Genomic DNA, 23,099 nt, shown 5'->3' with positions numbered 1-23,099 from the left:
CAGTGAATATTTTAGACTTTGCAGGCCGTACAGTCTTCGGTGCAACTGCTCGACAGACCCAGTGTAGCACAAAATCAGACACAGAAAAATATCTTGTAAAAAACGGTGTGGCTGCATTCCAGTGAAACTTTATTTATGGACATTGTGTTTCTAGAATCTACTATTGACACATTACAAAATATTTTTCTTCATTTGGTTTTTAAAAATTCTTAGCTTGCCAGGACATAGAAAAGCAGGCAGCAGGTTAGACTTGGCCCACGGACCGTAGTTTGCTGACCCCTGGTATACGCTCTTCTGTTTTCTTAAATAGAGGACACTGAGCCTGTCCTGAACTTGGACGGTGGCTTAGCACTTTCTGAACCACACCCTCGGGGTTTGTTGATGTGTATGAAGTCTTCCTGCCCTTGAGTGGCCCCAGAGGCATTTTGAATTTTCTGGTTCTGATCTTTATATCTCTAGGCTCCATTCCTGCTGTCAGCTGTTGTCAGGGTGCTGCCTCCTCTCCTCTGCCCCAGTGAGCTACTTCTGATCTTCCATAAGCTTGGAAGCCAGAAAACTGCACTTGTTAATAATGTTTGTAAAGTAAGAATAGTCTGTGAAAGTGAACTTCCTATAAATAAAAGAAATGAGCTTCAGAAATGGACTTTTCAATATCCAGTCTTATTTCAAACAGCTCTTTTTGGCCTGGTTTTGGTTTTTGGCCATGTTGCACATAGGGGCAATGGATAGGTTGGTTAAGATTTATATAAGTGAAATGTTACCAGATTAGTGAAATACCCTGCATATTACAAAGCAAGTACCAAAAAAATGCTACTTTGCTGGAGTTTTTCTCTGGGCATGATATTTTGCTCTTTTACAAAATAAGAAAGTGTTTTTTATTATAATTAGTTAGTTTGGAAACTAAGCTTGTGTTAGGTGCTATACAAAGATCTATGTATCTTTTGTAATAGATGTTGTATGATTATCATCGTATATCAGGTTTGATATTCTCTTCTCTCCCCTTCCATAATCTGCCTACATGGTTGCCCACAGCCACTTCCTTCTTTCAATAAATATTTGTAGTGAATTTCAGGAAATGTCAGCAACTTATCCACAAGGCCCTTCTATGCTCCGAAATGCTCCAACTCAGGGCTCAGGGATGCTCTTCACCCCACATCCCCTTACTCTCATGCCCTGTAACTCCACAGTTGCTTTCCTGCCTACCCAGGTGAGCAGGGCGCATGTAGCAGGTCAGCCCATTGGCTAGTCAGCCATTCCTCCAGTCTTGCTCAAAATGACACACCAAAAGCACAGTCTTTATATGTAGGAAAGATGTGTTTGACCGAGTATTGCTGGTTTTTCCACAGCAAGTTCTAATGTGTTATAAAACTGAGCAGTGATCATGAGGTCACATGCACCCTAGGGCAGATTCCCTATTGCCCCTGCAGAAGAACACTGGCACTGTGTACACTGACCAGCTACTGTCTACCTGAGGACGCTATAGCAGATACTGATGTGACTTCGAACATAAGGGAGAGGAAGGCTCCCACGTTACAGTTTCATCACTCGGGCTGGTTTATTCTGACAGCCAAGCTGAGTGCTGCTGGCTGTGAGCTCACTCCTGATACACATTGTTGTTTTCTCTTAGAATGGGACGTCGGCCCTCCATGCAGCAGTGCTCAGCGGGAACATTAAAACAGTCTCGCTGCTCCTGGAAGCAGGGGCAGACCCCGCCCTGAGAAACAAGGTACTGGCCTTACCTTATGCATCTTTTAGCTCCATTAGGCACCTGTGTAAACAGATACAGCAGTGTCTACCGTAACCAAGGCAATTTCTCTGGCTCCCATCACTATCCTCCGACTTCAGCATAGTAATGGCATGCAAGGTTGTCATTAGGTTGTGAGGGAGCCGTACGTGTAGACCCAGAGGATGACACTGAAATCCTGTATCGTCCGTGGATTTTCAGCTGACGGTGGTGCAGAGAGACAGTAGTGTGGGGAGTAGGGTCATGAGTGTTCTGTCATCAAAGAAGTGTCCTAAAAATGTCGGCGCTGTGTGGTTTGTCTCCATCCTCCAGGAGTCGGATGTTCACGTGTTGAGAATTGCTAGTGCTCTGTTTGGTGTCCACATGGGGAAAGGGTTACTTTTGTTTTGTTAACAGGGCTTCGTGCCACTGTTACAAAACCAGCCCGTATTTTTTATAGCTCAAAATCTTTAGTTTACAATTAGTCCAGATTTGGGAGTGGAAGATACACAGTAGCCATAGGGAAAAAAATGTCATTGTATTTCCTCTTCTTCAGCATCTGTGGGAGCAGTCAAATGAGCAGACGGGGTGGGGATGGGGCTGAAGCCTACAGCCAGGCCCCCCTCAAGAAAGCTCCCCAACTGCTAAGTATGGAAGGAGGAGGTGAGGTGGGGCTTATTAATAGGGTAACATATGAAAAGCAATGTTTATTTTATATGTATCTGTTATTTGAATTTTTATAAGCATCAGTTGCTATGTTAGATTTTATTAATAAGAACAAAAACATGGAGTACATCATGACATTTTGAAAAGAAGCTGTTAAGAAGTACAGTTAAACAACATGCCAAGGCCCTCTTCCACTGCACTTAATATGTAGAATTATTATTTCTTCGTTCCTACCATGGGGCTGTTTGAAGACAGCCTTTCTGCTTATCTCTTCCTGGGTTACTTAGATTTGTTTTCCATTAGCGGGCTTGGCTGAGTGATAAGGCAGCTGAAATGCAATTGCTGTCTTATCTTTAGACCGTGGACACAGACATCCTAAAAGAGGTAGTCTTGGTTGCTGGTCCATCCAGCACTGGATTGAGGCGAGGGGAAAACATTAGTGCCTGTATATAGAAACTGAATAATGCAAGTCCTTGTGTTTCCTGGGATCTCTTCGGTGCTGGCTATGGGGACTTTCCAGTGACCAGAGTGCTGGGCTTTGGACCCTCCCTAGAGCTACTTGAATATGTAGCTTTGAGGCAGATGTCTGAGGAGAGGGTAACCGGTGGCCCCAATAGCCGCCCCCACGCTATAGCCACCCCCATGGGTGCAGGGGTCCTGTGTTCCCGATTCCCCCAGCTGAGGACACAGAACACATCTCCCAGGAGCAGTGGGCAGTAGAGCGGCTTGCTGCTGTCCTGCAGTGAATGTGGCCTGTGGTCCTGCTCTGTGATGGGTAAGATGGCCATCAGGGGCTAGCCTAGGTACTCCTCAGTTTCACAGCCTCAGCAGCCTGAGAATTCAGGGTGGGGGGGTCAACCGGGAGACAGGAGGAATGAGCTTAACAGCTTCGTAACACTTAAAGGCTTGTTTCTATTGTCGTTGAATCTGAGGTAATACTGATGAATGTGACCTTTTGGTATTAAGTAATGAAACGTGTCAACATTTGGAAGCACTGTACAAGCCAGTGAACTAATATTTTCTAACTGACCAGTGTATGAGGTTATAAATCATGCATGGGCAAAAAAAAAAATTCGCCTTTACCTAGATAGACCTATGGATTTTAATGTAACAGAATATGAAAAGTTCATTGATACAGTTTCAGATTCCACATTGCAATTACCTTTAGGCAACTACCCCTTGTCCTGTGTCAATGTGGCATCAAATGAGAATATCTACAGTGATCTGAAGGGCGGTTAAAGGACTCCTCTCTTTTCTGACTTACCCGTGTGAGCTGAGTTTTCTTCCTATGCTTCAGACCAAAGCAAAGCAACATATCACAGTAGATTGGATACAGAAGCAAATAGGAGAATCCAATTGTCTTCTAATAAGCATTACAGAAATATGAAAAACTATTAACAGTGTCACTCTTCTCACTAACTGTGTTTTTGAAAATTTGGTTATTTTTCATAAATATTCATTTATGTTAACCTGTTATGGGTTGGTTATTTTAATAAATTACAAACATATTTTAATTTTTTTTCAGTTTTTGTTCCAAACAGGTTAACAACAGAAGCTCACTGGGGTCCTCAATAATTTTTAAGAGTGTGAAAAGATCCTGAGATTAAAAAGTGTGAGAACCACCACCCCATACATTTATTGCATGTGGTGGGGACATGCTCACTAAATAAATGCATGAGGAATGTGCATCTCAGCAGTGCTATGAAAAGAAAGGATGTACAGTGAGACAGGTAATGGGGGGAGTAGTGGCCTCCGAAGCTGCTCTGCCACCTTCTCATGAAAAGACACCTGTCCTGAATCTCAGTTCCTGTCACACAGCCTGCCTCACATAATAAACTAGTTAAATATAAGGTGTCAGATTTAATGTTACCGGTATTTCTTGAGCACATACCATAGATACGCTAGGCACTGTGCTGGAAATGAGAACACACGGATGAATAAGACACAGACCCTGGCATCCAGGAGGTTACAGCCTAGTAAGAGGTACGACTAGATAGAGCAATAACCCTAACAAAGAGGGAAGAAAATAACTGGTGATATTTTTACATTTCAAAGAGACCTTGAATGGCTTGATACAAAATAGAGAGTCCAATAGGGTTCTTCACCAGTGGAGAAGCAAGAATGGGTCACAGCCCCGCCCTGTGGAGCCCCTAAAACCACACCAACTACAGGAATTCACTAATGCCTACCTTATCTCCTTTCAGGCCAATAAACTTCCTGCAGAACTAACCCAAAATGAGCGCATATTGCGCCTCCTCCGAAGTAAACAAGGACACAGGAAGAGCTAACTTAGATGCGTATTTGACTGAAAGGTAGAAATCTTAACCACATTGTCCAGCTAGAAATTGCTTTCAAATAGTGTTGGAAATTCTTTTAAGACAGAAAATGCTCTGAATGCCCGCCCTGGTCCCTGCCTGAGAAGAGCTGTGCTTCGAGCCCTGAAGCAAGAACAGAGCAGCTCAGGGACCCCTTCCCTCCTTTGCACGGGCTTCTCCTCCTCGCACTGGCCCATGACCCCGCTCTGGCGGGGCCTGGTGGTTTCGCGGGTCCCACAGAAACGCATTTTAAACTGTACTAACTTGGGTTTCTGTCATTATTAATAGTTAAACTCTTCATTGTCAAACCTTCTGAGAGCTTTAAATGAGAATACAGAAACATTGTAAGCCTTTAAAAGACTAAAAGTCCAAGCTTCAGTGTATCAATGCACTTCTGCTTTTGTGTTAAATGTAAGTGCGCTAAAATATGTACCTCCATTCTGTTTTACACACAAACATGTATGTCACTCCAGTGTCAAATGTTTCCTTCTACCCAAGGATTATAGCCATGGTTACTAAGCGTAATGAAGTGTAAAGTTGCATTATTAAAAAGCCATTTCTGACATTCCTCCATGTGCTTTTCAAAGATGGACCGTTGCACTGTTCAAAAGACAAAGCGCTCATTTTGTGAGTTGATCCTCACCTTCTTCCTAACGTGTAAAACTCATTTCTACCCGTTGTCCGTAGTGTGGGTGTGGTGGTGCACAAGTGGCAAACTTGGAAATTCAGAAAGTTACAAACGACACAAAATGTAGGCTTGTTTCTTGGAGCTTTTACTCCGGTTCTGTTACTGGGAATCTACTTCCTGTGCCATAACTAAGGAGATTTAATGCGCTGCAGGATCTCGAGCTTCCGAATCACACTGCCTGATACAGTGACTTCACGGCCCTTGGATAAACATGATGTGTGCAAGTACAATATGTCACTATCGCTATTGAAGGGTATAAGTAATAAGGACTGTTGTTAGTACTTAGTAAGTGTTCATCTGTGCATGCGTTGATTGATTCCAAGAAAGAAACATGGGTTTTATTGAAATACTCCCTTGAGAACGGGTGTCAAAATTTGTAATTGATGCACTTTACAACCAATGGTATCCACCTGCCTCATTTGGTGCCTACCAACTTCACACATGTAGATCAACAACCCTTCTGTCTGTAACCTGCTGTGTTAGACACTGACGGCGTTTCTGTTACTGAAAAACGCATCTTTCGTTTTCTCATTTGTGTTCGGCTCCGGTTTGCAGCCAGTGCTCTGTGTGACTACGTGCTAACATGGAGGGAAATGTAATCCCCAAGGTTTTTAAACCATTTTGCAGTGTCACTAAAAGTAGTTTCTTTAAGTCAGCAAATAATAGAGTATAATTTTGAAATTAGAAGACATTCTCTTAAAGTTTGTTATGATCAGTAAAATAATCAGTCAACCAAAATCAGCTTATTTCAGTCAGTGTCACAGCAAAGCCAGTAGTGGCAACCCCCAGTCCCCAGACACACCCGCAGCCTGACTCGCAAGGCAGCACGCCCGCAGTCTCATTTCAGAACGAAAAATTAGACAGCTGTCTGTATTGCTAGAATGCCCGTATACAAAAATTTTAGTCGCTGAAAGGCAGTGCCAGTGTCCTCATTGACTTTGTTTTATTCAGCAAAATTGTACAGTTATACATTCCCCTCACGGTGGGAATTTCATAAAGCTATATTTATTTTGAAGAGGAAAAGAATGTGGCCTTAAATGTTTTATATGTTTTTTCATTAGTTGGAGTGCTTAGGCCAAAAATGGCTGCCCCCACTGATCAAAATCACAACAGTTTTGTAGGGACTACTAGCAAAGTTCCAGAAGTCCAAAATGGGGTGAAATCACACACGTAATGTTGTTTTCACTAAAATATATTTTCCTCAGCCCATCCATTAGATAATTTTATATGGGTAATGTTCAACGTTAGGGCATTAAAAATGAATCCGGTAGCTTTAACAGCATGGAGGCCTCTTCTCGGTGAGAGGTCTCTAGGGTGGAAGGCTGTGGTCTGCATAGAAGGTAATATGATTGTGTAAGTCAATCACCAAAGACTGAGAAAAGGTCTGTTATTTAACGTTAGATGGCGTTCATTTTGCACACAAGTAGATTTTTACTTTATGTTAATCTAATTCACAATTCAATGAGCTCTGCATTCTCAGACTTGGAACTGGCAATTCTTATGCAAATTGTTTGCTTAATTGAACCACTAAAGTTTTTCATTATGTCCATTTGTTTGATGAAATATTCCAGGTTGTTATAATTCAAAATAAAGTTAATATACTCCCCATTTGCCTTTGCTGCTCTTTCCTGTTTGTTTTTCATCAGAAGTCATTTCTGTGGTTTTTAATAAAATGAAATTTTAGAGTTAATGATTCAGCTCTGTAAGCTTTATGTTACCTGTGAACCTATGATTTCATTATTTCTATTGTGGATGACTTTTGTAATGATCCCAAAAGGTTTTTTATTCAGGCAAAAATCCCTGGGAGTCACAGAATATACTAAAAATAGAAACTCTTACTTGTACATCGTGATGGTTTGATGCAGGCATACCTCATTCTGTGGCACTTCACAGAGGCTGCGTCTCTTACCAAGGGAAGGCAAGACTCTTCATCAGCAAAAAGATTACAACTCGCTTTCTCAGGGTGGTCTGAACAGAAAGGTCTGCAGTGGTTCCAAGGTCTGCCCGTGTAGCTTGTGAAAGGGTCCCCCGTCCAGTTAACTGACACATTCATCACTCACATACTGATTTCGAGTGTGGTGGAGAGAGTGCCTTGATTTCTATTTTCATTGTGATGCTCTTGGCTTTCCAGTCCTTCACAGTGGCTTTTTCTTCTGAAATAGCTGGTCGTTTTGCACTGCTTATTGTTTAGGAAGCAAATATTTGTAGTGGTAACATCAGGAATCTGGAGACCTCCATGGCCATCCTGGCCTCCCCTCTTCATCCCATCCTCTGCAAATACAAGACAGCTCTGTCTCATCATTGCCCCACAGCGGCACACCTAGTCGGAGAGCAACAGCACCCCAAATTCTAGGCTGCTCGGAATCGGACAGAGATGCCTGTGTTTCCGGGTGGGCCCGCCCTGCAGATTATAGAAGTGAGAAGCTGAGGCCCTCATCTCCTAACAGAATGGCTTTGGTGCCAGAACAGGCTGAGCCTCACACATGGAGTGTGCAGATTATTAACAATAACAATAGAGACAGCGGATAACATTTGTTGAAGTATTGTTTCATGCTAAGCATTTACATAGATAATCTTACAGCTCATAAGCATTTTCTCATTTAGACCTGCCAACAACCCTCTGAAAGAGGCACTTCTTGCAGTTGAGGAAGCTGGGTTCGAGAGCTCACCTCCCCCATAGTGTTGGCTTGGTGCTGTCCTCCAGCCCTTGGGTTTTGCTGGTTTTAGTGTGGCAGAGTGGCGGAGAGTGGTGTCCGAATGGAGTCACAGTTGTAGCATGAAGGAAGTAACAGTGGAGAATACAGAGCAAGTTTTTCAAAACAGATAGATCTAATGATAGTTTTGGTGATTAATTGAACACAGTAAGGAGAAGAAAGGAGAGTTAGGAATCATACTGAGGTATGCCAGGGGACTGTAAGACCACCCCCAGGTTCAGTGATCTGCACAAGAGGATATATAGCGAAATCAGCGAAGGGAAAGGGAAATGAAGATAGAAGAGATTGGGCGTGAGTTTTCGAGAGTCCTACCAGTGGGGTCACAGGACGAGCCTAATTCCTCCAGCAGCAAGGTATGATGACATTGTGAAGTCTTACCTCCTGGGAATGCTCATCAGAGACTCGCTCAGGCTTTTCAACTGAGATCTGGTCACATAGGCACCCTCTGTCTAGCAGTCACCAAAACTCCAGACTTCCAGAGGAAAACAGGCATTCAGCATAAACCACACCGTGTAAACAGTGCAGGCACACTGAGCCAGTATCGTTTAGGGAAAGTTTTATATCAGCGTAGGGGACTGTTTGATGGCCAAGTCCCCAGGCACCAGCCAGCTTTGTAAGTAAGAATTTCTAAGGGTAACAGTGTCAGGTCCTGCTATGTCAGCTTTTTTCCACACACGAGATTTACGTGTGGACGGTGCCAATCACTGTGTTAGGTAATAGGAAAGAACAGAGGAGTTTGGGGTGAGGAGGGAGTTTGGGACATGTCTAATTTGAAGAATGTGTGAAATAGATTCCAGAAGGCAAGTGTAAACAGCAGCTAATGTGTAGGACAAGCTCATTAGCTGAGTTGGGGCATCGTCTGTGTAGAAGTGGTGGTCGAAGTCATGGGGTGAAAGAGGGAGACTCTGCTGAGGGAAGAGAGCTGGAAAGAACTTTCAAGCAAAAAGGGAAGTTAGCAAAAAAAAATGAAATGGACAGGAGTGGAAAGGGAAACATACATCATCAAGGAAGGAGAAAATTCTGAGGGGAGAGAGTGGGCAACAAGCCCCTTGGCGAAGTGTGGCCAAAGAACATGAGGACTAGTTGTACAACACAAACTCTGGACTGATGTCTGCCCCCCAACTTTGGCCCTGGTGAGCGTGGTCAGTCCCCACAGAACTCTAGTACAGGCTAAAGGTGACTGGTCCTGGCAACTGGTCAGGACCTAAAGCTAGTGTTAAATTAAAGTAAATGGTTATCTCAAAATCATTCTAGTTGTGATTGGTGGAACTGCATTTGCGAAGCCACTGCTAACACTTTCTAGGAATTGTTGGCAACTCTCAGAATGCGTCTCCTCTGCTCCGTCACCGGTAAAGAAAGTGCTTTGTGCCACAGTGTAAAGAACCAAGATCCGTAGAGTGCAGTGCCAGTAGGCCTGTGAGTTAATGTCGTACTACCTTGCTGGTAAAATGAGAGAGAATACATTTATCTATATTGGGTGATTGGTTTTAATTAGCGGGTTCAGTGCGTGGAAGCCCGTTGACAGAGCCACACCATGGTCTGGGTTTTCATGCCATTGTCCCCCATCAGCTCGTGCCCTTGTACTTGCCTGTGCTTCAAAACAAGGAGAAAAACAATAAACAAACAAACAACAAGTTATATGCTCTTTAGAGCATATGTCTAGCAAAATTAGAATGGTTTATTTCACATTCCTCTAGCTGACAGAGGAAGTCTCTTTACCTAACCTACCAAACAATGAGACAGACAGGCATTTTCTCCAGGCTCTCTGACTACTATACTTAGCCCTTAGTTAAATAATTTATACCTTAGTGGGTCTGGGAAGTCTCAGAATCTTTTCCTGGTGCTCTTACCCTTTTTAGCCATACTTTAAGATAATTTTAAACTAGGAGTGAAGTCATGTCTTAACAACTGGAAGTTATTAAAGACCTTCAGTTCTCAGATGCCTTGTCAGCTTTATCAGAAAGGATTACTCCTCCCACCGTTGGTGTCTCCTTCCCTCCCTCACTTGGATTAAACCCCCTAATTTTTAGTGAGAAATGCTGTTATTCTCCCCCCTTCCCACAGTTGGACTTGTAAGAATCGCCCTAAAAGTCAGTCTTCAGTTTCTGAGAGTTGGACTTCAACAAGGCAAAGGCAGCTGTGGCAAGACTGCATTCGCCAAAGAAGGAAACACCATTGGGAAGTCTGGCTGCTGAGTTTCAAGTTATCTCCATGCCAGTGGCATCATATCTGAGTGGAAACTCCACCACAGCACATGACTGGATTAATGACCAATCAAGTCCCCTCGCCAGGGTGGACATTTTACCGTGAGTGTGACTGACAGTGCCCCCATTGCTGTCAGTCAGACACACTGGCCGTGAAGACATCAGTGAAATTTAGCTCACTTAAGTATGGAGTTTTGAAAGTCTATCACAGAACCTGAAACAATTGAGTGCATATTTCAAACAAAAGACATCTACAAGAATGTTCATAACACCAACATAAGCCAAAACTGGAAACAAGCTAAATGTCTGCCATGTAGTTTTATATCATGGAATACTGCTCAGCAATTAAAAAGGATGAACTGCTACTATGGGCAGTGAGAATGATTCTCACATCCACACATGTCACAACACTGAGTGAAATAAACCAGACACAAAAGGGAAGGCTTCCGTTGACACGAAGGTCAAGACCAGGCCAGATCAATTTGTGGTGGGAGGAGTCAGAATAGTGCCTACCTCCGGGCTGGAGGAAAGTGTATTGGGAAAAGGCCTGAGGGAGCCTTCTGGAGTGCCCGGAATGGAATGTGCTTCCTCTGGGTAGTGGCTACATGGATCTATGGTGACCAGCCTCCAAAAAGGCCCCCAGTGCTCCCCTCGGCTGGTGGTCTTGTCCTTGTGTGGCCCCCCTCCTAAACTGTATCAGGCCTGGCTGTGTGTGATCAATAGAATAAGGAAAAAATTACAGTGTTTCACTTTTGAGGCTAGATCAGAAAAGATGTTGTGACCGCCTGTTCTCTCTTAGACCTCACTCTGGAAGAAGCCAACCGCCACCTTGAGGACACCAAGCAGTCCTATGGAGAAGCCCACGGGAACAGGCATGAAGACCTCCTGCCAGCAACACCACGGAGGCAGCCCCCGCAGCCCCAGTCAAGCATTCAGATGATGGCAGCAGAAATGTTCATTGCGTTATCGTTCCCGATAACATAAGGGACAAACCAAATGTCCAACAGGAGATTAATGAAATCAATGATGTCATGGATCAAAAACTGTTAACATGAATATATCTAGCCTTCCCCTCCATCTGCTAAGTAAAAAAGAATTTTGTCTTGGGTCAATGTTCTCATCTCTGTCTCTAAAAGAATGTTTAACAGCATTGAGACTTCTGTGATGCAGTATCGAGAGGAATACAGAGACACAGAGAGATGCAAAGCTTTGTGGAGTCCAGACAAGCTCAGGACTGTGAAGAAGCATAGGGGAAAAGAAAGGTAAATTTATGCAGTATTATTGGAAACATATAAACCTTTCCATGTACCAGAAATGGAACATGAGAAAATTATTTTGAGATACTTGTTGGTTGGTGAATATATTTCATTGGCTTAGACACTGCTCTGAGACTGGCCTGCATTGTTGGCTTCAGAAATGTTACATGCATATAATGAAATCCAACAGAGCTTGTAAAAAAAAAACAAACCCCAAACTAGATTGCTAATAAAGCATCTTGCTGAATATAAAAAAGCAAGTTGCAAAATATATACTTCCCACTGGTTTAAAAAGTCTATGTTATATTTATATATATATGTTTTCAAATATATAGAATTTTCTGGAGGATATTTTTGTACACTTATAAAGATGCATTTGTGTAATAATTTCACTTTCCCTCATTTTGTCCTTTGCTATTATGCAATCAATGTTGAATGGTGTATCTAATGTTAGTGGTATTAAGCATAATTTAGGCAAACGAGCAAAAAGTCTCTTAGGATCTCCACGATGTTAAAACAGTTTTCACAGAAAGAGAAAATGTGCTACAGAATGACACAGATTACTCATAACAGTGGAATTACAAATGATTTTTAAAATTCTTATCTCTCAATTTTTGTGTATTTTCAAAGTTTCTACCATAAGCATGGAAAAAAATAAAACATGTCGCTTAGAAACAGGAGAATTTATTTTAAAAATACACCTTAGGGTATATTTTTATACAATGCTTTTGGGCATTGTTAAGCTGTACAAAAAGACCAGAAAAAATACATATACAGTTAAAAGATCTTCGTTACTGTTTAGTGACTGGTGAACATACTTTGTGGGCATCAGAATTTCTTTCCATCCCAGAAGTGTTTTATATGGTGCTTGAAATTTCCTTTACTCACATCAATTATCTTGTAAAGTTTTTTTTTCATAGGATTTTTTAAAAAATTGGTAGGCTGACTAACCCACCAGGATCCAGGAAATACTAGGTTGGACAAAAAGTCCGTTTAGTTTTTTCTGCACAGTGGGTCTAGTAGTGCTTAGTGGTCTTTAACCTCATTCCAAACAATTTATTTGGATTGTATTTTGACAGAAATACAGTATTTGTATCTGTCATATAAGCATGTAGTTAAAAACGTTATCAAAATTGGTGAATTTTTGTGCAGCCATTTTAGTATTGAAGATGAAAGAAGATATGCAACATTTTCAGTGTCTTATGCTTTATTGATTCAAGACAGGTAAAAACACAACAGAAACAGATTTGTTTTACAACAGATAAAAAAGATTTGTGCAGTATACCAAGAAGGTGCGTGACTGATTGAACATATCAAAAGTGGTTTGCAAAGTTTCTTGGTGCTATTAACATTTTGACCAAATAATTCTTTGCTGTGGGGCTGTCATATGCATTGGAAGATGTTTAGCAGCACCCCTGGCCTCCACCCACTAGAAGCCAATAGCAGGAGATAGCTGACATACTCAAAATATCCAAATCAACAGAGGTATCGGTGAAAGTGAAAAGCGTGTCTTTTATGGAAAAAATGTAACGGACTTTTTGGTCAACCCAATACATAACAACAGCAGTTTTTGAATTTGAGTGTGCATTGGAACCACCTGGAGGCATTGTTAAAAGTCTGGGCTCACCCCCAGCGTTCCTGATTCAGTGTGTGCAGGGTGGAGCCCCTGTAAGCTTGCTTTTCTAACAAGTCACAGATGAGGCGGCGTACACCTGCATATCGCATAGTACTTGACCATCAGTGGAACCACCAGGAGCAGAACACAATTGGGTGAGAGCCAGGAGGTTGTCATGGAACATCTAGTAGGGCTGATGGTCCACAGGAAATCCCTTCAGTCTCAGCGCCCAGCCAGCCAGTTCCACGTCTCAGGACTGAGGAGGTGGGGAGGCAAGACAGTAACTCAATCAACCGCTTGTGGAGTAGGGATGGGAATGTCACTCGCATCGTGGGTCTACCAAGGACTAAGTTTAGCATTGCTACAGGTGGATCTTTAGTTTTTCATTGTAAATTGACGTCCACTGTGGGGAGAAGAGATCCTTATCTCCATTTCTTTAATTTCAAAACGGAAATAACTGGTGCTTAGCAATGGTCTCAATAATTTAAATCTGAGGGGTGATGTTACCAGAAATGCATAGAATAAAAAATACGTGCAAATCAGAAAAGATTATAATAAGAAGAGGCAAGGCCAAAGAAGAAAGAAAAAAAAAAACATCTAGAGGCTTCTCCTTTATCTTTGTTTTCTGACTACACCTAGAACTTAAAAAGGAACTCAGGCCCCACCCCACTAACAGGAAGTCAGGTTCTCTGCCCCGCTTAGCACCACCAGTAGATGGAGCATTTGTAGCGCTTTTTGAAACGTGTGCTGAGCCAACGAAGAGAAAGGGTTACTCTGAGGCTTCGCCCCCGCCGCGCTCCGCCGCTGGCGCGTTCGGCGCTGTACCCTATCAGGTCACTGCGCGGCACCTGCGGGTTTCGCTGGACGTGGCCGAGCCCACGTTCCTTTTGGGCGAGTGGGTTTAGGTGCAGAACTTGCTCACAGTGCTACTCGGAGCCAACATAAACATGTATTCCGCTGAAGAATGGGATCTCGCAATGAAAAACAGTCCCCAAGAACTCCCATTTGCTAAAGCCTTCTCGCCCGTCATCTTCACGAAAAGACAAAAGGAAGAGAAGTGAATTTAAAGCATGAAAACCACGCTTTGGGTACAACTCCAGAAATATACTCCCAGTCTGGACTCCAGAAGTTAAACTGCCCTGGTCTGAGAGTCCCTGACCCCAACGCCAGGCGCCCCCAGCGGGACCAGGGCCGAACACTGCAGAACTAGTACTCCAGGGGATCGATGCAGCACCCTCGGGTCCCGCCGGGGGCCGCGTCTGGCCAAGGCCGCAGCTAGGCCCCGCCCATGGCCCGTCCCCCCGCCCCGCCCCGGGTCCGGCCCGCCCCGCTGGACCGGCTCGCCCCGCCCAGGATGTACCCGGGGCCGGCGGGCCGCGGTACGGCCCAGAAGGGGAGGAGATGGCGACGCCTTCTTCTTTCCTGATCTGCGCGCGTAGCCCATCGCCGCAGAGTCCTCGTCACTCTGTCCTCTAGCGCTCGGTTCTGAAAGAGTCGGTGACTCGGTACCGGGCCGAGTGGAGCCAGCCGAGCCTCCGCGGAGCTCCCCAGCCCCGCCCCGCGGCAGCATGAGTGCGCGCGGCCTGACACTGGGCCTACTCTTGTGGCTGTTGTGCCCGGCACAGGTGAGCGGCAGCCAGGGACCCGGGTGGGCTGTGGGCCATGTGGCCGGGCAGCCAGTCCCGGAGAGCGGCGGGCCGTGCAGCGGCTCAGGCGCCCCGGCCTCGCGAGGCGTCCAGGTCCAGCTGTGCTGGGCAAGTCGCTCTAACGTTGACGTCTCTGGAGAACCCCACCTCTCTGTTTTCTCTCTCCGACTGCGCACTTTCTTTCCCCTGTGATCTGGAAGAGGATGGCAACTGGGAACTACTGGTTTGGCCTGTTTAGAGCTCTTTTCAGCTGTGTTCGCCTAATTTCTGGGTTGAGGATGTGGGATTAGAAGGAAGGGGGGAAGTGGGTAGAGAAGAATAGCGATCTTATTTAGCCGTTTTTTTCCCCTTGTGTCAATATTGGAAATGTCCAAACCTCTAAGAATTTTTATGAGTTTATTTGAGCCAAACTGACCACAATTGCTGGGCAGTAAAATCTCAAACAGATTGTGAAAATGCTCAGGGAGAATGGCAGTTTCGCACCTTATTTTATGCATTACAATCAGGAGGAGGCATAAGGACGGTTACATGAAATTCATTGGTGATAGATGGGGTATGCTGGAGAAAGCAAAGAAGAGGAAGTCTCTGGGATTGGATGAAAAACTAAAATGAAGAGACAGTACTTTTTTTGCATTGGTGGGTATAGGCTAGTTAACAATGAACTTTTTTTAAATTAAAAATGTTTATTGATTTGAAAGAGAAAGGGAGAGAGAGAAACATCGATATGACAGAAACATCAATTGGTTGCCTTCCATAGGCACCCCAACTGGGATGTAACCCGCAACCTAAGGATGCGCCCTCACTGGGGACTGAACCCCCAACCATTTAATGTGCAGGATGACACTCCAGCTGAAGCACACCGGCAAGAGCAACAACTACGATTTATAGCACAAAGGGATGCTATTTTGGGGTGGGGAACAAGATAACAATGAGTGGTACCACACTCTGGTGCGAGATTGTTTCCTGAGGGGTCAGGAAAAGGGGATTACTCAGACATTCCAAAGGAGTATTATCTTATATGCAAAAAAGGACAGGCTCGGTTATGGTCAAGACTGACCTTTGTCAAGGAAGATACTGGCCTACGACAGGACTACCCTCTGTGACTTGCTTTTGGTTAAGAAGTTTTAATGACCATCCTTGGTGGTTACTCTCAGTCTCTGAGTCTGTAAGGACCCCCATGCAGGTTTAGGGTGTGGCCCCCTTTTCCGTCCACACTTAATTCTGCTTTAATTCTGCCACATACATAGGAACTCTTAATAGGTTTGTTGAGAAGCTCGTACTACTTTATCTCCCCTTCTGTCCTAAAAATGAAGTGTAAGGGGAGGTAAAAAAGGGAAATGATTCATTAGGCACCACATTGGAACAGTTACCTTGGTCTTCTAAAGAGTTCAAGTTGCTGCTTCTCAAATCCTTTTCACATCTTTGGGGACTGAGGCCCACCTGGGGGTAATTGACATTCCCCTTGACAGTACTAGCTAGCCACAGGATTGGGCCTGACACTCATGGCCTGACTCCCTGGGTCAGCTTTGCCTTGGGCAGGAGTGCCTTTCTGCTATTTGTGAGTCTACAGCTTCCTGTTTGAAAACTGGGGGTCGAAGGGGATGGGTAAGGATATAGTGCTGATTAAACCATATCAGGGTGAAGGAGTTACCTCTGGGAATGCTGTGCCCACTTACAGGGGAATCGGCAATGAGAGGGTCAGTGAATCACAAGGAAGGCTGGCTTTCCCAGGGATAGAAAAAGGTCTCTCTGAACTTCTTTGTAGTTTTCAGAAGTGGATAGGAGATGCTGACCCAGTAAGGGCCCAAGAGCCAGAAGAGCCTTGGCTCTCTCCTGTACGTGCGTGTGGGGAACCCCAGCAGTGTGGGATAATGGCGTCTGGTTGGGAGGGAGGCGGAGGGAAGCAAGGTTCAGGAAGGTGCTTTGTAAAGAGGTGAGCAGGTAGACACTCACTAGCCTTGGCTTTGGGCATGCTTTCAAGCCTCAGTTTTTTCTGAAGACAAACAATACCTCATAGGATTATTAGGGTTATTAAGTGACATGATACATTGGAGAGACCTCATCACTTTAGTAAAAACTGACAAAATAGTAATAATTAAAAAATTGCTGTGCCTTAAAAAATACAGCTGAGTTTTAGTTCATGATCTCATAGACAGGCTGCACAATATACATAGTTTTTTTTTTTCATTTACATCTGAAATCCTTTTACCTGGAGATGGTATCAGGATAATAGCCACAGAGTTGTTTCCTCCTAGAATTTTTGGGATAGGTTAGAGGTTGGTCACAAGTCTCTTGCAAAATGCCTGGAAGCCTTGGACAGGTTTGTTCAGCTTAACTGGAAAAACTCCCATTGTTATTTTATAAATTAACTCCCTCCCATCTGCAGAGGCTTTCAGAACACCTGAACAGATTGGGGGTGGGGCGGGGAGGACGGCTATTGTGGGTGTAGCTTTGGTCTTCGCTTGCCTTGTCACTGTTGGTCAGTGACAGCTGGACTGAGGGGGTGTGGAAAAGGTCTGGAGCAAATTGAACCCACATAGCTACCTTCCCCCCCTTTGTATGGGTCTTCCAGACCCTGCCTCAGACAGAGAAAGTAGAATGGGCTGGCTTGGGCCCCTGGTATTTTGGCAGGAAAACAAAATCCTTCTGTCTTCTTCATCTAGAGCATTAATGTGCAGAATAAAAAAGTAAAATAGAAAAAAAGTTTTTAGAATTTTTACCTAGGCTCATCTGGGTTTAGTTTGAGCGCTAATAAAGTCCTTTGAAGGTCTAAAATACATTTAGGAGGGATTTTTGCTTTACGTAATTTTTAATTTTTGCAGATGATGAAATAACATTACTAGACCACATGTTTTTTTAAAAACCTTGTGGTCACCCAAATAATATGTGCAGTTTTGAGAAATTATATCTATCTCCTGACTGTAGTTTTTGTAAGCTTTTTCTTGAGGAACTTGGAACAGAGTGATGCTTGAGTAGGAATTAAGCCATTAAAATGGCTTTTCCTAAGATCAGGAATGGCTTACTTTTTTGGCCTGAAAGTGTTGAAGAATAACCACCTGGAAATGTAGTAAATGTGGGTAGTCTTTCCCATATTCACATTTCTCCTTGATTGATGCTGTGATCAGATATTCTATTAACATAAGTAAGCCGAGGAAAAATAGTTTTTTCTATTTTAGCGAGTTGGCAGAAAGAAAACCACTTGCTGAATAGGTCTTTGTATTCCTTCAGTGTTTGTCGAAGGGCCCAGAACAAAGAATCAAAGAATCCCTCTGGGCAGGGGGACAGTATGGTCTCTCTTCTTTCTATAAGGGGTGCTTTTCAGGGTGTTTTAAGGATGACACATTACCTACTGCAGAAGCCTGGATCTGACCATCTCTAATCTGACCTCAGGGCCCCTTTCTACCCCTTTACCCACAGCTCTGTGAGGGGCATCAGCCATCCCGCTAAATAAGCTACTTGGTCTCAAAAACGTGCGCATCTTCCAAGGTCCAGTTCAAATGTTCCACCATTCATGACGTCAGTTAGCCTGTTCCCCCAATGAAATTTACTATATATGCCCACTCTCTGAAATTCTAAATCTTTGTTTAAACTTCTGCAGCAGCATTTACTGCCTGGCAAAAGGCTTTCAGTAAAAAGACCTGGGTGTGGGTTCTGATTCCCACTCCTACCAAGAGTGATGTTGGGCGAGCCAGCGATCTCCTGGAGCTTCAGTTTCCTCCTCTGTGAAATGGGATTGACAGCGATGCCCACTTCGCAGGCTGCTTCTGGAAAGACAGTCAAATACTGCAGAATGCAGGCTCCCGAGGGCAAGAACTGTATTTTGCCACCTCCAGTATGGCTGGGACTCTTACTTTTCTGAATCTCCAAATCATTGGACCTCCTTGGGCTCAGGTGAGAGGGTAGGATGGAGGAGGAATTCAGGGGCCAGCAGAGATTAGAACTGGATTTGCACCTGGTTTCTGGGCAATAATCAATGACCACCTGTGGCCAGACACGTTTTCCTCTGCTTGGCTATGCCTCTTATTTTTAGTCTTTGGAATATTTGCTTTGGCAAGAAAACATTTTTTAAAAAGCCCTCGTTGATCCAAGTGTGCTGTTGGGGAATTGGGGGGGATTTGAGAGTGAAGCTTTAGGATTTGTTTGTTATCTGATGATTGCCCCTAAGGCCACAGAGGAACTCAAATTATTATCTTTCAGTGATTTCACAAATACAAAGTGTTTGCCATAGACACAGTGTAGGGTGCAGAAGCAGGGCAAAGAATAAACCACATAGAAAGCAGTCTGCAGACTGTGATGTGACGTATAAATGTTAGTAGTTTCTGTCCCGGTCCTATTCATAGTTGATGGGAAGTGTGAATATATTTTAAAAATTGCAATGCAACGTGTGCTACAGTAAAACAAGCACACAAAATTATGGGGAGTCCATTTTTTTAGCTGATCCTTGGAGGGTGAACTGATGCGTACCAGATGGACAAGAGGAAACCTGGAGAAAATGGAGGAGGGAAGTTACCCAACTGTTACTAAATACCTGTGTGCTTGTAAAGGATGAATTTAATGGTATCCAAATGATCTCAGTAAAGCTATTTAAAAATGACATTCTAGTTTACAAGAAACTAAAGAAAAAAGAGTTACCTCATTTTTGCATAGTATTTGGTTGCCAGGACACTTCTGATGTTTTTGTGTGTGATTGAATTATTGTTTTCATGAAAACATTTGTTATTATTTCATACCTATAGTATAAATCCCCTTAAAAGTGATTTTTAATGGGCAGGTACTTGAGGCTCTACTGTTTTGAAGAAATCAACAACTGTCTTTCTTACCTCTCTTCAAATAGTCTCTTTAAAATTTATTTAATCTTAAGTATTTTTTCCATTACCATTTAGTCCCGTTATACTCCCCTCCCCCCAGCAGTCACCACACTGTTGTTCATGTCCATGAGTTCTTTTTCCTTTCTACTCAATCCCTCCACCCCCTAAATACCACCCCTGCCCCTGACTTGCAGGGGGAGATAGAGAACAGCTGTCAGCCTGTTCTCTGTCTACAAATCTGTCCTCATTTTCCTCATTAGTTCAGTTTGTTCATTAGGTTCCACTTACGAGTGAAATCATACGGTATTGTCTTTCTCTGACTGGTTTATTTCACGTAGCATAATGTTCTTCAGATCCATCCATACTGTCGCAAAGGGTGAAACTTTCTTCTTTGTTACTTGCTGAGTAGTATTCCATGGTGTAAATGTCCCATAGTGTCCGTCAGTAGGTGAGTGGGTAAAACAACTGACCTTGTCTTGATCTCACAGAACACCCTATGTGATAGGTGAAGTGCTGTTTTTCCTGTTTTACACATATGGATATTGGCGCTCAAATTTGTCACCCAACTAGTAAATGGCAGACTGGGGGATTGGGTCACTGTGTTCTGACTTCTGTGCTCTGTTCAAATTCAGAATATGGCTGTCAGTTGATCAATATCTAGCAAGCTAAGTAGAATGCGTATACAACAAATGTCCCCCTTAGCCAAGCAGGCACCTCATTCAAGGCATGTTTCTAGCGTGGTTTCCTCCAAAGCCAGCATGAATCAGGGATGGAGGTGGCCTGCTGGCCTGACCCGTTGCTCAACCGCCATGCTGTGAATGTCCTGAAGGAAAAAACCTGCAGACAGGATACACTTATGTCCCCGTTCATAGTTTTATTTTAGTCTTTTACTTTGGATTATTTTTCCAACTAGAGCTCAGCAATGTTTGATACTAGCTACTGGTATGACCTTGGATGAGTCACTTAAAGAAGCTGCAGACTACTTTATCTGTAAAGGGAAGACTAGCCAAGCCCATTTAACTAAAGACATATGACTTAAACACCCGTCTACTGGCGTGCCTGATGCTCACACAAGTCATTCTTTGTGATGTGGGTATGTTCATCCCAAGTCATCTGTAAAACAGAGTCCCTGAGATTTTCTTCAATAAAAGTCAGGCCAGCCCAGCCTCCAACCCAAATGACCTGTCATATTTGTTTGGCCCCCTCACTGGAGCTTGAGCTGAGTGTGTCTCTAGGTTTTGCTCTGAGCTTTACACATTCAGGACAGCAGCAGAAGTGGCAGGACCCACCCTGTACTCCGCTGGCGACAGGGTGGCCGAGTGCAGGCCTGAGGTCAAGGACAGTCAGCTGTACTGAGAAAGTGAGTGCTCATCTGCCAGCTGCTTAGAGACAGACAGAAAAAGGTATAGATGGCGCTCATTCCTACAAGTGGGCAGGTCGATGTAGAAAGAGGAACACTTGTGTAGGCCTGTAACGGATGGAACAGCCCATCTCTGGTGCACGGCCAGTCTGCGCATATGTCTTTTGTACCAGCTGAGCTGGAGTTTGCCCAGTGCAGCAGCTTGGGGGATGGGATGGTGGACAGGATGGACAGTGCTTGGTGCTCAACATTTTGATTCTCATCACTGGTTTGGTCACCGATGACCCATGTGACCTCAGAATCTTCTCTGAGCCTTGATTTCCTTACCTGGGTAATGCTGCACTACTACGCCATAGTGGATCTGAGAAATAAACGAGGCAATGAAGGAGAAATCATGCAACTTTGTGTCTTACTGGATGTGTTCAGTGAGCATTTGAATATGAGTTACTTAATGCTTTATCCCACAGGACTTTCTAAGGGCAGCCTGGAGTGTAGCATTCTGCTGCTGATCAGAGCTTCTCCACGCGATGAGGTGCGCTCTCATGCGGTCCCTGTTACCGTCTGTTTGGCGGTTGTGATAGTTGCTGACAGACAGCAGAAGGGGCATTTTTTAGCCTTTTCTAGACTATTCCTGTTATTTTTGCAAGAGGCTTTCTTATCCTTCAGATACCCAATAATTAAACTCCGAACGATGTTGTGAAAGAAGATGGTCTAGCCTTGTAAATACTGCACTCTGGGCTAAAGCTAAAACAACTAGCAGTTAGTTACCAGTTTTGAACTTCTTACATAATCCATTTCGACTCCTTCAGCTCATGGTGAGTTTGTGATGGTTTTGGAATCTGTGGAAACTAGATGAAGTACTGCAGGGAATTTCAAAAGAAGTATAACATCTGGCCTCTGCCCTTTAGGATTTAATGGTCTTTTGAGGGAGTCAGGACAAAGGCAAGAAAATACTCTTCCAGCCACATACACAAGTTTGTCATTCTCATAAACAGAAATTCTGCTTGGTTCTTGGGCAGGAGCTGGCAAAGCGTGTTCTAACCAGAGGCCGTCATTGTGATAAAGTTGGCCTGGGACATGCCCGTGCCCTCCATTAACCAATGGTCTGTGGCTCCTTTTGAGCTACAATGGGCAGAGCTGAGCATTCACCAGAGACCTCATGGCCCACCAGCCTGAGATATTTACTGTTTGGCCCTCTGAGGACAAACGTTTGCCCACCCCTAGGGCAGGCATGATGCTCACCGGAGCTCTGGGGACAGAACACCTGCTGACTTGAGCGGTGAGGATGGATCCCCTGAACAGCGGCCAGGTGCCACCTGGGACTGACCTGCCTCTGCCCCAGGACAGTGCACCTGATCCAGGGAGCGCCTGGACTGGAACCAGATGAAAGGAGTCAGAGTTAAGTTTAGTGGAGGCCAGGAGTCTTAGGAGAGGCTTGTAAGAGGGGGGATGTTCCAAGACAGGTAGGAAGGACTGAGACCTGTGGGGAAAACAGTGGGGCTGGAGGCTCCGTTTAAGACAGATGCACTTAAGGGTGGATCAGGTCAAGCCAAAGCCACCTGTGGAGGGTGGTCAAGGTGTATTTGTGGAAAAGCTGTTCAAAAGTCGCTGCACTCATGGGTTTGAGGGTATACATCTCTGCAGGCTTGCCTGTGGGGGAGTTAAAAGCCTGCAAGACCTAGATGTAAAAATTAGCTCTGGTTAATTCTGAGAAATGGGGTGGGGGAATGGAGAAATGAGGAGTTTCTAGTGTTATTTCTTAAAAAGCAGTGAGAGAAAAGTAGATTGTTAACTACAGGGGAGTTCCCATAACACTGTCAGCTGATTTGCCAAAAGAAGCTTTGCAGGCTAGAAGGGACTGGCAGGAAATATTCAAAGTCATGATAAGCGTGGACCTGCAGCCAAGATTGCTCTACCCAGCAAAGCTGTCATTCGGAATCAAGGGAAATAAAGAGCTTCCCAGACAAGGAAAAACTGAAGGAGTTCATCCTCACCAAACCATTATTATATGAAATGTTAAAGGGACTTACTTAGAAAAAGAAGATCAAGACTGTGTATCATAAAATGGCAATAAATACATATCTATCAACTAGAAAAAGAAGAT

The 23,099-nt window shown here is 44.0% G+C and overlaps 2 protein-coding genes across 7 annotated transcripts in view; both read left to right on the top strand.

Annotated features, from left to right (window-relative positions):
* The window catches only part of ANKRD29 (ankyrin repeat domain 29), a 49,467-nt gene extending 42,710 nt beyond the window's left edge, over positions 1-6,757 (top strand). For all 6 annotated transcript variants that reach the window (XM_037031964.1, XM_037031981.1, XM_037031973.1 and 3 more), the window contains 2 exons: positions 1,628-1,726; positions 4,594-6,757. In XM_037031964.1, coding sequence (XP_036887859.1) covers positions 1,628-1,726; positions 4,594-4,677 — 183 coding nt within the window. In that variant the 3' untranslated portion in view covers positions 4,678-6,757. The remainder of the gene's footprint in view (positions 1-1,627; positions 1,727-4,593) is intronic.
* Positions 6,758-14,573: 7,816 nt separating this feature from the next.
* Positions 14,574-23,099, top strand: part of NPC1 (NPC intracellular cholesterol transporter 1) — a 53,161-nt gene continuing 44,635 nt past the window's right edge. The window contains exon 1 of the mRNA XM_037031943.1: positions 14,574-14,806. Within this exon, the coding sequence (XP_036887838.1) occupies positions 14,750-14,806 (57 nt within the window). The 5' untranslated portion in view covers positions 14,574-14,749. The remainder of the gene's footprint in view (positions 14,807-23,099) is intronic.

This window comes from Sturnira hondurensis, unplaced genomic scaffold (assembly GCF_014824575.4).
Source record: "Sturnira hondurensis isolate 20B ecotype Veracruz unplaced genomic scaffold, ASM1482457v3 Scaffold0001872, whole genome shotgun sequence".
Classification (NCBI taxonomy): Eukaryota; Metazoa; Chordata; class Mammalia; order Chiroptera; family Phyllostomidae; genus Sturnira; species Sturnira hondurensis.
This window is presented reverse-complemented; position numbering and strand designations above follow the sequence as displayed.